Source organism: Oncorhynchus keta, chromosome 7, assembly GCF_023373465.1.
Source record: "Oncorhynchus keta strain PuntledgeMale-10-30-2019 chromosome 7, Oket_V2, whole genome shotgun sequence".
Classification (NCBI taxonomy): Eukaryota; Metazoa; Chordata; class Actinopteri; order Salmoniformes; family Salmonidae; genus Oncorhynchus; species Oncorhynchus keta.
The window spans coordinates 39578488-39591940 of NC_068427.1; the positions used below are offsets into that span (position 1 = coordinate 39578488).

The 13453-nt window shown below is 48.4% G+C and overlaps 1 protein-coding gene across 1 annotated transcript in view; it reads right to left on the reverse strand.

Annotated features, from left to right (window-relative positions):
* LOC118386429 (potassium voltage-gated channel subfamily H member 8-like) overlaps window positions 1-13453 on the reverse strand; it is a 249493-nt gene that overhangs the window by 59817 nt on the left and 176223 nt on the right. The window contains exons 5-7 of the mRNA XM_052522876.1: window positions 12584-12839; window positions 11602-11759; window positions 8571-8775 (exon numbers count right to left, since the gene is read on the reverse strand). Of these exons, the coding sequence (XP_052378836.1) occupies window positions 8571-8775; window positions 11602-11759; window positions 12584-12839 (619 nt within the window). The remainder of the gene's footprint in view (window positions 1-8570; window positions 8776-11601; window positions 11760-12583; window positions 12840-13453) is intronic.

A 13453-nucleotide genomic window follows, 5' to 3' on the forward strand; every position in this document is an offset into this window, starting at 1 on the left:
CTACAGTACCTGTAGACATTCACAGGACAACCCTACAGTACCTGTAGACATTCACAGGACAACCCTACAGTACCTGTAGACATTCACAGGACAACCCTACAGTACCTGTAGACATTCACAGGACAACCCTACAGTACCTGTAGACATTCACAGGACAACCCTACAGTACCTGTAGACATTCACAGGACAACCCTACAGTACCTGTAGACATTCACAGGACAACCCTACAGTACCTGGAGACGCACACACACACAAGCACAAGCACACACACACACACACACACACACACACACACACACACACACACACACACACACACACACACACACACACACACACACACACACACACACACACACACACACACACACACACACACACACACACACACACACACACACACACACACACACACACACACACACACACACACACACACACACACACACACATCACAGCTACTGATATGAAGTGCCACGCTGTTCAGAGCCCGATGTGTGTGTCTGTGTGTACGTGTGGTTATACATGTTTTTCTATGCAGTATTTTCATCAAAATGTGACTGAGACAGGGTGCTTGTGTGAAAGGTTGGTGTGTGAATATTTAAATGAGTGTGTCTGTTCTCTGTCAGATTATTTGTGGGGGTGTTCAGGCTGGAAAGCAGCAGTAATGTGACAGAATTAAAGCCTCTTTCAGGCACGTTCTCTCATTTGTCTAGCAGAGCTCAGTCTGAGATATGAAACACTGGGCTTAACACACACAACTAATCACATCGCTCACCTGACTTTTTCCATCGGCCCCCCCTTCTCTCTCTCTGTCTGTCTGTCTGTCTGTCTGTCTGTCTGTCTGTCTGTCTGTCTGTCTGTCTGTCTGTCTGTCTGTCTGTCTAAATGGCTTAGGATCTCACTGAGCATTAACACTGAGTGACCTAATGGACAACAAGCTACTGAATGAGGCCCATCGAAGTGAGGATGCACTGGGCCAACTCAGCCACAGATAGTGTATTTCCAAGTCAATGACCATTGAAGTGGGCTCTATGAAATGGACATGACGTGAACATTGGACAACAAAGCTAAATTAAGGACCACATAGTTTTGCTCTAGCTTTTCCAGGGCCTTCAGCACCATTAGCTGGTTTGCTCACACTAATAGTGCTGATGCACAGAGAGTGATGTCATTACACAGACAAAGCAGGGAACCAAGAGACATGTCTAAGGCCTACGATTGGTCCTGGAAGTCTGTCTGTCTGTCTGTCTGTCTGTCTGTCTGTCTGTCTGTCTGTCTGTCTGTCAATTCAATTCAATTCAAGGGGCTTTATTGGCATGGGAAACATATGTTAACATTGCCCAAGCAATGGAAGTAGATAATATACAAAAGTGAAATAAACAATAACAATGACCAGTAAACATTACACTCACAGAAGTTCCAAAAGAATCAAGACACTACAAATGTCATATTATGTATATATACAGTGTTGAAACGATGTACAAATAATTAAAGTACAAAAGGGAAAATAAATAAGCATAAATATGGGTTGTATTTACAATGGTGTTTGTTCTTCACTGGTTGACCTTTTCTTGTGGCAACAGGTCACACATCTTGCTGCTGTGATGACACACTGTGGTATTTCACCCAATAGATATGGGAGTTTATCAAAATTGGGTTTGTTTTCCAACTGTTTGTGGATGTGTATAATCTGAGGGAAATATGTGTCTCTAATATGGTCATACATTTGGCAGGGGGTTAGGAAGTGCAGCTCAGTTTCCACCTCATTTTGTGGGCAGTATGCACATAGCCTGTCTTCTCTTGAGAGCCAGGTCTGTCTACGGCGGCCTTTCTCAATAGCAAGGCTATGCTCACTAAGTCTGTACATAGTCAAAGCTTTCCTTAAGTTTGGGTCAGTCACAGTGGTCAGGTATTCTGCCACTGTGTACTCTCTGGGCCAAATAGCATTCTAGTTTCTCTGTTTTTTTGTTAATTCTTTCCAATGTGGCAGGAAATGATCTTTTTGTTTTCTCATGATTTGGTTGGGTCTAATTGTGTTGCTGTCCTGGGGCTCTGTGGGGTGTGTTTGTGAACAGAGCCCCAGTACCAGCTTGCTTAGAGGACTGTTCTCCAGGTTCATCTCTCTGTAGGCGATGGCTTTGTTATGGAAGGTTTGGGAATCGCTTCCTTTTAAGTGGTTGTAGAATTTAACGTCTCTTTTCTGGATTTTGATAATTAGTGTGTATCAGCCTAAGTCTGCTCTGCATGCCTTATTTGGTGTTCTACGTGGTACATGGAGAATATTTTTGCAGAGCACTACATGCAGAGTCTCAATTTTGTGTTTGTCCCATGTTGTGGGACACTGCACCTGTACACAGCCCAGACCTCACAACCATAAATGGTAATGGGTTCTATAACTGATTCAAGTATTTTTAGCCAGATCCTAATTGGTATGTTGAATTTTGTTCCTTTTGATTGCATAGAATGCCCTTCTTGCCTTGTCTCTGAGATAGTTCACAGTTTTGTGGAAGTTACCTGTGGCACTGATGTTTAGGCTGAGGTATGTATTGTTTTTTGTTTGCTCTAGGGCAACAGTGTCTAGATGGAATTTGTATTTGTGGTCCTGGCGACTGGATCTTTTTTGGAACACCATTATTTTGGTCTTACTGAGATTTACTGTCAGGGCCCAGGTCTGGCAGAATCTGTGCAGAAGATCTAGGTGCTGCTGTAGGCCCTCCATGGTTGGTGACAGAAGCACCAGATCATCAGCAAACAGTAGACATTTGACTTCAGATTCCAGTAGGGTAAGGCCAGGTTCTGCAGACTTTTCTAGTGCCCTCGCCAATTCGTTGATATATTTGTTGAAGAGAGTGAGGCTTAAGCTGCATCCCTGTCTCACCCCACGGCCTTGTGGGAAGAAATTTGTGTTTTTTGCCTATTTTAACTGTACACTTGTTGTTTGTGTACATGGGTGTTATAATGTTGTATGTTTTTCCCCCAACACCACTTTCCATCCATTTGTATAGCAGACCCTCATGCCAAATTGAGTGAAAGTTAATTTTTAAATAAACAAAAAATTAGAACTTTGCCTTAAAACTTTTTTTTAAATGGTCAATTGGGGTGTGCAGGGTGAATACGTGGTCTGTCGTACGATAATATGGTAAAAAGCCAATTTGACATTTGCTCAGTACATTGTTTTCACTGAGGAAATGTACAAGTCTGCTGTTAATGTTAATGCAGAGGATTTTCCCAAGGTTGCTGTTGACGCATATCCCACGGTAGTCATTGGGGTCAAATTTGTCTTCACTTTTGTGGATTCTTTGTTATAGAGCCAAAAAGATTGGAGAAGTGGTTTACCCATACATCTCCATATTGGATAGATAATTATTTGTGCTGTTATTTGTTTAGTGTTTTCCAATTTTCCCAGAAGTGGTTAGAGTCTATGGATTCTTCAATTACATTGAGCTGATCCCTGACGTGCTGTTCCTTATTTTTCCGGAGTGTATTTCTGTATTGTTTTAGTGATTCACCTTAGTGAAGGCGTAGAATCAGGTTTTCCGGGTGTCAATGCTTTCGGTTGGACAGGTTTCTCAATTTCTTTCTTAGATTTTTGCATTCTTCATCAAACCATTTGTCATTGTTGTTCATTTTCTTCGGTTTTCTATTTGAGAATTTTTGATTTGATAGGGAAGCTGAGAGGTTAGATATACTGTTAAGATTTTCTACTGACAAGTTTACACCTTCACTATTACAGTGGAATGTTTTGTCCAGGAAGTTGTCTAAAAGGGATTGAATTTGCCTAATTGTTTTTTGTTAGGTTTCCACACTATATTCCTTCCATCTATAGCATTTCTAAATATTACTCAGTTCCTTTGGCTTTGATGCCTCATGATTGACTATTGCTCTGTTCAAGTAGACTGATTTTGCTGTGGTCTGATAGGGATGTCAGTGGGCTGACTGTGAACGCTCTGAGAGACTCTGGGTTGAGGTCAGTGATAAAGTAGTCTACAGTACTACTGCCAAGAGATGAGCTATAGGTGTACCTACCATAGGAGTCCCCTCGACCCCTACCATTGACCATGTACATACCCTGTACATATCAGATAGAGCTGCAGGATTGTGACCTGTTTTTGTTTGTTATGTTGTCATAGTTGTGCCTAGCGGGCATATGTGGGAGGGAATGCTGTCACCTGCAGGCAGGTGTTTGTCCCCCTGTATGCTGAGGGTGTCAGGTTCTTGTCCGGTTGTGGCATTTAGGTCGCCACAGACTAGTACATGTCCCTTGGCCTGGAAATGATTGATTTCCCCCTCCAGGATGGAGAAGCTGTCTACATTAAAGTTTGGGGATTCTAGTGGGAGTATATACCGTAGGTAGCACACAAGAGGACATTTTTCTCTGTTAAGATCATTGTTTTGATTAATTTAATGGAGTGAGTTAGGTCTGCTCTATACCAAATTAGCATACCCGCTGAGTCCCTTCCCTGTTTCACACCTGGTAATTTGGTGGATGGGACTACCAGCTCTCTGTAACCTAGAGGGAAATCAGTGGGTCAGTCTCCTCTATACCAGGTTTCTTGTAGGATGACAATGTCTGTATTTCCGATTTCTTTGGTGAAGTCCAGGTTCCTGCTCTTTAGGCCAAAGGCAGATGACCTTGGATATACCCAGGATTAGATAGTGGAGGCGTTGTCTTCCATAAAGTGTCCAATGATTTTGGTCGTGTGGTTTGGCCTCAGGCCAGTAAGTGTGAGCAGAGCCTGCTGAACATCTGGTACATGCCATTGGCTTGGGTTAGTGTAAGAGTGGGGGGTTGGGCTAGTGTAAGAGTGGGGGTTGGGCTAGTGTAAGAGTGGGGGTTGGGCTAGTGTAAGAGTGGGGGTTGGGCTAGTGTAAGAGTGGGGGTTGGGTTAGTGTAAGAGTGGGGGTTGGGCTAGTGTAAGAGTGGGGGTTGGGCTAGTGTAAGGGTGGGGGTTGGGCTAGTGTAAGAGTGGGGGTTGGGCTAGTGTAAGAGTGGGGGTTGGGTTAGTGTATGAGTGGGGGTTGGGCTAGTGTAAGAGTGGGGGTTGGGCTAGTGTAAGAGTGGGGGTTGGGTTAGTGTAAGAGTGGGGGTTGGGCTAGTGTAAGAGTGGGGGTTGGGCTAGTGTAAGAGTGGGGGGTTGAGCCTGTTTGCCCGCTCACGGCCTGGGCATATGTGTGACTTCCATGATGAGGGCCTCTTTGCGGGGGTTGGGTGCATGGGGCGGGCAAGAGGGGCCGAGGTCAATTGATCTGTTGCTCCTGTGTGAAGTGTTGGGGCTGCGTTTGAGAGCGATGTCCTTTAGAGTCCGGGCGAAGGTGTGCACTGCTGCCTTGTATAGGTGGACCTGGTCATAGAGGTTGTTCAAGTCCAGGGTGGAGTGGTGGACACTACTGCCTTATAGAGGTGGACCTGGTCATAGAGGCTGTTCAAGTCCAGGGTGGAGTGGTGGACACTACTGCCTTATAGAGGTGGACCTGGTCATAGAGGCTGTTCTAGTCCAGGGTGGAGTGGTGGGCACTGCTGCCTTGTATAGGTGGACCTGGTCATAGAGGCTGTTCTAGTCCAGGGTGGAGTGGTGGGCCAGGAAAGCACTTGGTTTTGAGGCACAGTCACAGGAAATACTTGTGTTTATCTGCTGTATGGTAGCAGGGTGGAAGTCTTTTTGTGGTAGCAGGGTGGAAGTCTTTTCGTGGTAGCAGGGTGGAAGTCTTTTCGTGGTAGCAGGGTGGAAGTCTTTTCGTGGGAGCAGGGTGGAAGTCTTTTCGTGGTAGCAGGGTGGAAGTCTTTTCGTGGTAGCAGGGTGGAAGTCTTTTCGTTGTAGCAGGGTGGATGTAACCACTTGTACATTGGGGAAAGTAGAAGAAGCCTTTTCAATCACTCCCTTCAGTGCTGTGGCCACCCTTTCCTGCTGTGCTCTCAGGTCATGTGTGCCTGTGTGTATTATTATGTGGCTGGGTGAACCTAGTTGTTCCTCAGACAGAGGTCTAGGGCGCGCTGGGTGAACCTAGTTGTTCCTCAGACAGAGGTCTAGGGCGCGCTGGGTGAACCTAGTTGTTCCTCAGACAGAGGTCTAGGGCGCGCTGGGTGAACCTAGTTGTTCCTCAGACAGAGGTCTAGGGCGCGCTGGGTGAACCTAGTTGTTCCTCAGACAGAGGTCTAGGGCGCGCTGGGTGAACCTAGTTGTTCCTCAGACAGAGGTCTAGGGCGCGCTGGGGGAACCTAGTTGTTTCTCAGACAGAGGTCTAGGGCGCGCTGGGTGAACCTAGTTGTTCCTCAGACAGAGGTCTAGGGCGCGCTGGGTGAACCTAGTTGTTCCTCAGACAGAGGTCTAGGGCGCGCTGGGTGAACCTAGTTGTTCCTCAGACAGAGGTCTAGGGCGCGCTGGGTGAACCTAGTTGTTCCTCAGACAGAGGTCTAGGGCGCTGGGTGGGCGCGCTGGGTGAACCTAGTTGTTCCTCAGACAGAGGTCTAGGGCGCGCTGGGTGAACCTAGTTGTTCCTCAGACAGAGGTCTAGGGCGCGCTGGGTGAACCTAGTTGTTCCTCAGACAGAGGTCTAGGGCGCGCTGGGTGAACCTAGTTGTTCCTCAGACAGAGGTCTAGGGCGCGCTGGGTGAACCTAGTTGTTCCTCAGACAGAGGTCTAGGGCGCGCTGGGTGAACCTAGTTGTTCCTCAGACAGAGGTCTAGGGCGCGCTGGGTGAACCTAGTTGTTCCTCAGACAGAGGTCTAGGGCGCGCTGGGTGAACCTAGTTGTTCCTCAGACAGAGGTCTAGGGCGCGCTGGGTGTTTGGACACCAGAGTTTAAACACAATGCGTTTAAAAACAAAATGGGTCTTTATTGACATGGGAAACATATGTTAACATTGCCAAAGCAAGTGAAGTAGATAATATACAATAGTGAGATACATTTACATTTTTTTTACATTTAAGTCATTTAGCAGACGCTCTTATCCAGAGCGACTTACAAATTGGTGCATTCACCTTATGAGATCCAGTGGAACAGCCACTTTACAATAGTGCATCTAAATCTTTTAAGGGGGGGGGTAAGAAGGATTACTTTATCCTATCCTAGGTACTCCTTAAAGAGGTGGGGTTTCAGGTGTCTCCGGAAGGTGGTGATTGACTCCGCTGTCCTGGCGTCGTGAGGGAGTTTGTTCCACCATTGGGGGGCCAGAGCCAATACATCAATACAAATGTCTATGTATATATACAGTGTTGTAACGATGTACAAATGGTTACCAGGGCTCAGTCTCTCTCTCTCTGTCTCTCTCTGTCTCTCTCTCTGCCCCCTCCCTCTGTCTGTCTGTCTGTCTGTCTGTCTGTCTGTCTGTCTGTCTGTCTGTCTGTCTGTCTGTCTGTCTGTCTGTCTGTCTGTCTGTCTCTCTCTCTCTCTCTCTCTCTCTCTCTCTCTCTCTCTCTCTCTCTCTCTCTGTCTCTCTTCCCCCTCCCTCTCGCTCTCTCTGTCTGTCTTTCTCTCAGTTTCTCTCTCTCTCTCTGTCTCTTTCTGTCTCTCTCTCTGCCCCCTCCCTCTCTCTCTCTCTGTCTGTCTTTCTCTCGGTTTCTCTCTCTCTCTGTCTCTCTCTGTCTCCCCCCTCCTTCTCTCTTTCTGTCTGTCTGTCTCTCTCTCTGTCTCTCTCTCCACCTCTCTGATTTCCTCTCTCGCTCTCCCCCTCCTCCCCACCCTCTCTCTCTCCGCCTCTCTCATTTCCTCTCTCCCCTCTTTCCCCCCTGCCCTAACCTGGGAGAGGTTTAGTTTAATAGACCCAGAGTCTGGTGGAGGGTTTCAACCAAATGGTGAGGGGTAAAGTACCAGGGCCCAGTGAGGGGTAAAGTACCAGGGCTCAGTGAGGGTAAAGTACCAGGGCCCAGTGAGGGGTAAAGTACCAGGGCTCAGTGAGGGGTAAAGTACCAGGGCTCAGTGAGGGGTAAAGTACCAGGGCTCAGTGAGGGGTAAAGTACCAGGGCTCGGTGAGGGGTAAAGTACCAGAGCTCAGTGAGGGGTAAAGTACCAGGGCTCGGTGAGGGGTAAAGTACCAGGGCTCAGTGAGGGGTAAAGTACCAGGGCTCGGTGAGGGGTAAAGTACCAGGGCTCAGTGAGGGGTAAAGTACCAGAGCTCAGTGAGGGGTAAAGTACCAGGGCTCAGTGAGGGTTAAAGTACCAGGGCTCGGTGAGGGGTAAAGTACCAGGGCTCAGTGAGGGTAAAGTACCAGGGCTCAGAGAGGGGAAAAGTATGACTGCTGTTTACTGATCAAATCTCAGGCTAAAATTATTTGGTACATAATTTTGCTACAGCCAAACGCTTATTAGAAGTCCTGACTTGAATGCAGTTGCATCATGATTACAGTCATTGAACAAAATGTCTAGTAGAACCCACATGTTGTTTTCATTCATATTTTATTTAGCATGTCACTTTAACAATCATAATCTGATTTGCAAGACCAATCCTAGCAACAGCATCACAAGCATCCATGAGAATAACATACTGAATGCTTGTGAAGCTGCTTCTTGGCTCCCTTGAAAAACAGATGACAATCTCAATGTGACATGCAGACATGCTGGTGCACTGACCGATGTCCCAGGAGTTGGGGCTGTTTTCGATCTCTCTGCGTCCGATGAAGTACCAGACGCAGGCCATCCAGTGGGCCAGCAGGGCGAACATGGACATGAGCAGGGTGAGGACCACAGCACTGTACTGGGAGTAACGCTCCAGCTTCTGTAGCAGCCTCAGCAGGCGCAGCAACCGCACTGTCTTCAGAAGGTGGACCCCAAAGTACTACAGAAACACACACACAGACATCAATTATGAGCTCCGTCGCAGCGTTTGACATTTTAGGTATCAGTCCTACATTTCAGAGATCCTTTGTAGCGTGATGTACTACAGTACCCATAATGCCTCGTGTAACATATCTGGATTGATCTTAGTAGGGACAGTTCCAAAGCTAGTATGGTGTCCGTTTCCTTAACAATCCATCCCTCACACCACTACACCAACCCCAGAGACACCACTACACCAACCCCAGAGACACCACTACACCAACCCCAGAGACACCACTACACCAACCCCAGAGACACCACTAAACCAACCCCAGAGACACCACTACACCAACCCCAGAGACACCACTACACCAACCCCAGAGACACCACTACACCAACCCCAGAGACACCACTACACCAACCCCAGAGACACCACTAAACCAACCCCAGAGACACCACTAAACCAACCCCAGAGACACCACTACACCAACCCCAGAGACACCACTACACCAACCCCAGAGACACCACTACACCAAACCCAGAGACACCACTACACCAACCCCAGAGACACCACTACACCAACCCCAGAGACACCACTACACCAACCCCAGAGACACCACTACACCAACCCCAGAGACACCACTACACCAACCCAGAGACACCACTACACCAACCCGAGACACCACTACACCAACCCCAGAGACACCACTACACCAACCCCAGAGACACCACTACACCAACCCCAGAGACACCACTACACCAACCCCAGAGACACCACTACACCAACCCCAGAGACACCACTACACCAACCCCAGAGACACCACTACACCAACCCCAGAGACACCACTACACCAACCCCAGAGACACCACCCAGAGACACCACTACACCAACCCCAGAGACACCACTACACCAACCCCAGAGACACCACTACACCAACCCCAGAGACACCACTACACCAACCCCAGAGACACCACTACACCAAACCCAGAGACACCACTACACCAACCCCAGAGACACCACTACACCAACCCAGAGACACCACTACACCAAACCCAGAGACACCACTACACCACCACTACACCAACCCCAGAGACACCACTACACCAACCCGAGACACCACTACACCAACCCGAGACACCACTACACCAACCCCAGAGACACCACTAAACCAACCCCAGAGACACCACTACACCAACCCCAGAGACACCACTACACCAACCCCAGAGACACCACTACACCAACCCCAGAGACACCACTACACCAACCCCAGAGACACCACTACACCAACCCCAGAGACACCACTACACCAACCCGAGACACCACTACACCAACCCGAGAGACACCACTACACCAACCCCAGAGACACCACTACACCAACCCCAGAAACACCACTACACCAACCCCAGAGACACCACTACACCAACCCCAGAGACACCACTACACCAACCCCAGAGACACCACTACACCAACCCGAGACACCACTACACCAACCCGAGAGACACCACTACACCAACCCCAGAGACACCACTACACCAACCCCAGAGACACCACTACACCAACCCCAGAGACACCACTACACCAACCCCAGAGACACCACTACACCAACCCCAGAGACACCACTACACCAACCCCAGAGACACCACTACACCAACCCCAGAGACACCACTACACCAACCCCAGAGACACCACTACACCAACCCCAGAGACACCACTACACCAACCCCAGAGACACCACTAAACCAACCCCAGAGACACCACTACACCAACCCCAGAGACACCACTACACCAACCCCAGAGACACCACTACACCAACCCCAGAGACACCACTACACCAACCCGAGAGACACCACTACACCAACCCCAGAGACACCACTACACCAACCCCAGAGACACCACTACACCAACCCCAGAGACACCACTACACCAACCCCAGAGACACCACTACACCAACCCCAGAGACACCACTACACCAACCCCAGAGACACCACTACACCAACCCCGGAGACACCACTACACCAACCCCAGTGACACCACTACACCAACCCCAGAGACACCACTACACCAACCCCAGAGACACCACTACACCAACCCGAGACACCACTACACCAACCCGAGAGACACCACTACACCAACCCCAGAGACACCACTACACCAACCCCAGAGACACCACTACACCAACGCCAGAGACACCACTACACCAACCCCAGAGACACCACTACACCAACCCGAGAGACACCACTACACCAACCCCAGAGACACCACTACACCAACCCCAGAGACACCACTACACCAACCCCAGAGACACCACTACACCAACCCCAGAGACACCACTACACCAACCCCAGAGACACCACTACACCAACCCCAGAGACACCACTACACCAACCCCAGAGACACCACTACACCAACCCCAGAGACACCACTACACCAACCCCAGAGACACCACTACACCAACCCCAGAGACACCACTACACCAACCCCAGAGACACCACTACACCAACCCCAGAGACACCACTACACCAACCCCAGAGACACCACTACACCAACCCCAGAGACACCACTACACCAACCCCAGAGACACCACTAAACCAACCCCAGAGACACCACTAAACCAACCCCAGAGACACCACTACACCAACCCCAGAGACACCACTACACCAACCCCAGAGACACCACTACACCAACCCCAGAGACACCACTACACCAACCCCAGAGACACCACTACACCAACCCGAGACACCACTACACCAAACCCAGAGACACCACTACACCAACCCCAGAGACACTGTTCATCTTTACTTCTGTCATTTTGTCCTGTAACCAGTCCCACACAGAGACACTCACCACACTGACGTTAAACGCATAGAGCAGGTCAAAGGGCAATGCAGCGATGAGGTCAACAAACAGCCAGGTGGTGACGTAGTGCACACAGATGGAACGAGCGTCGTACACCACCTGGCCCGATGTGCTCACAAAGGTCGTCCGGAAGTTCAACGCGATATCTGTAGAATGACAGATAGGATATATTAATGTACATTCCTATCTCATTACGAGTAGCATTGTTGATATATAAGTGCACTGCTGTACATGGATAGAGGCTATTATTTGTTTTAAAAAGCATTGACAATATGACCACCGGTCACATCATTGACTAGAGACGCATCATTAACACTGCAGTTAGTTCACTTTTATGATGTCCATCTGTCTGCCTTTAGACAGAGAGAGAGAGAGAGAGAGAGAGAGAGAGAGAGAGAGAGAGAGAGAGAGAGAGAGAGAGAGAGAGAGAGAGAGAGAGAGAGAGAGAGAGACAGAGAGACAGACAGAGAGACAGACAGAGAAACGGTGGGCAGAGTTTCCATCAGGGGCCAGTAATACAATGATGAACAAATAAGTGTTCATTACAATTAACTATTCATTTAATTAGATGACTGTATTTATTCTCCCACAATGAACATACTAAGTACCTGGAGAAAATGTAATTAGTGTTATGTAGAAGGAGGAAGTTCTCTAGCCATATGTACTATGCCAATCCATTGACAGAGGATGTAAGTCATAGAGATTGTCATTAGGAAGTGTACGTATGGGGTAAAGTCTTTAAATAGGGACATGCAGTCATGTTACATCATGTTAGAATAGTGTTGGAATAATGTTATACTAATAGATGCAATAGATAACGTTAGACAATGTGGAAGCAATGTTAGAAGAATATGAGAAAAATATCAGAATAATGTTAGAATAACATCAGAATAATGTTAGAATAACATCAGAATAATGTTAGAATAATGTTAGAATAACATCAGAATAATGTTAGCCCTCTTCTCCTTACCCAGCATAAACAGGATCTCCACCAGGATGTCACTCACACTGGGGGGGCTGCGGGGGGCGGAGCTTCCTTCGTCCCGTCCCCCCACCACAGTGAAACACACATTATAGGGCACTGTGACTGCGACATAGAAGGTAGCCAACAGGATTAGCCAATCCCAGCCAGCCTTGAAGGTCCCGTAGTGGAGCAAGATGAATCGGGATTTCTGAATGGCTGCCACCTTGTACTCTGGGATGGGCGGATTGTCCCCAAACATGTTCTGGAGGGGTGAGGAGAGAGAGACACATCAACAACATGTTCTGGAGGGGTGAGGAGAGAGAGACACATCAACAACATGTTCTGGAGGAGTGAGGAGAGAGAGACACATCAACAACATGTTCTGGAGGAGTGAGGAGAGAGAGACACATCAACAACATGTTCTGGAGGAGTGAGGAGAGAGAGACACGTCAACAACATGTTCTGGAGGGGTGAGGAGAGAGAGACACGTCAACAACATGTTCTGGAGGAGTGAGGAGAGAGAGACACATCAACAACATGTTCTGGAGGAGTGAGGAGAGAGAGACACGTCAACAACATGTTCTGGAGGGGTGAGGAGAGAGAGACACGTCAACAACATGTTCTGGAGGAGTGAGGAGAGAGAGACACGTCAACAACATGTTCTGGAGGGGTGAGGAGAGAGAGACACATCAACAACATGTTCTGGAGGAGTGAGGAGAGAGAGACACGTCAACAACATGTTCTGGAGGGGTGAGGAGAGAGAGACACGTCAACAACATGTTCTGGAGGAGTGAGAGAGAGAGACACATCAACAACATGTTCTGGAGGGTGAGGAGAGAGAGACACGTCAACAACATGTTCTGGAGGAGTGAGGAG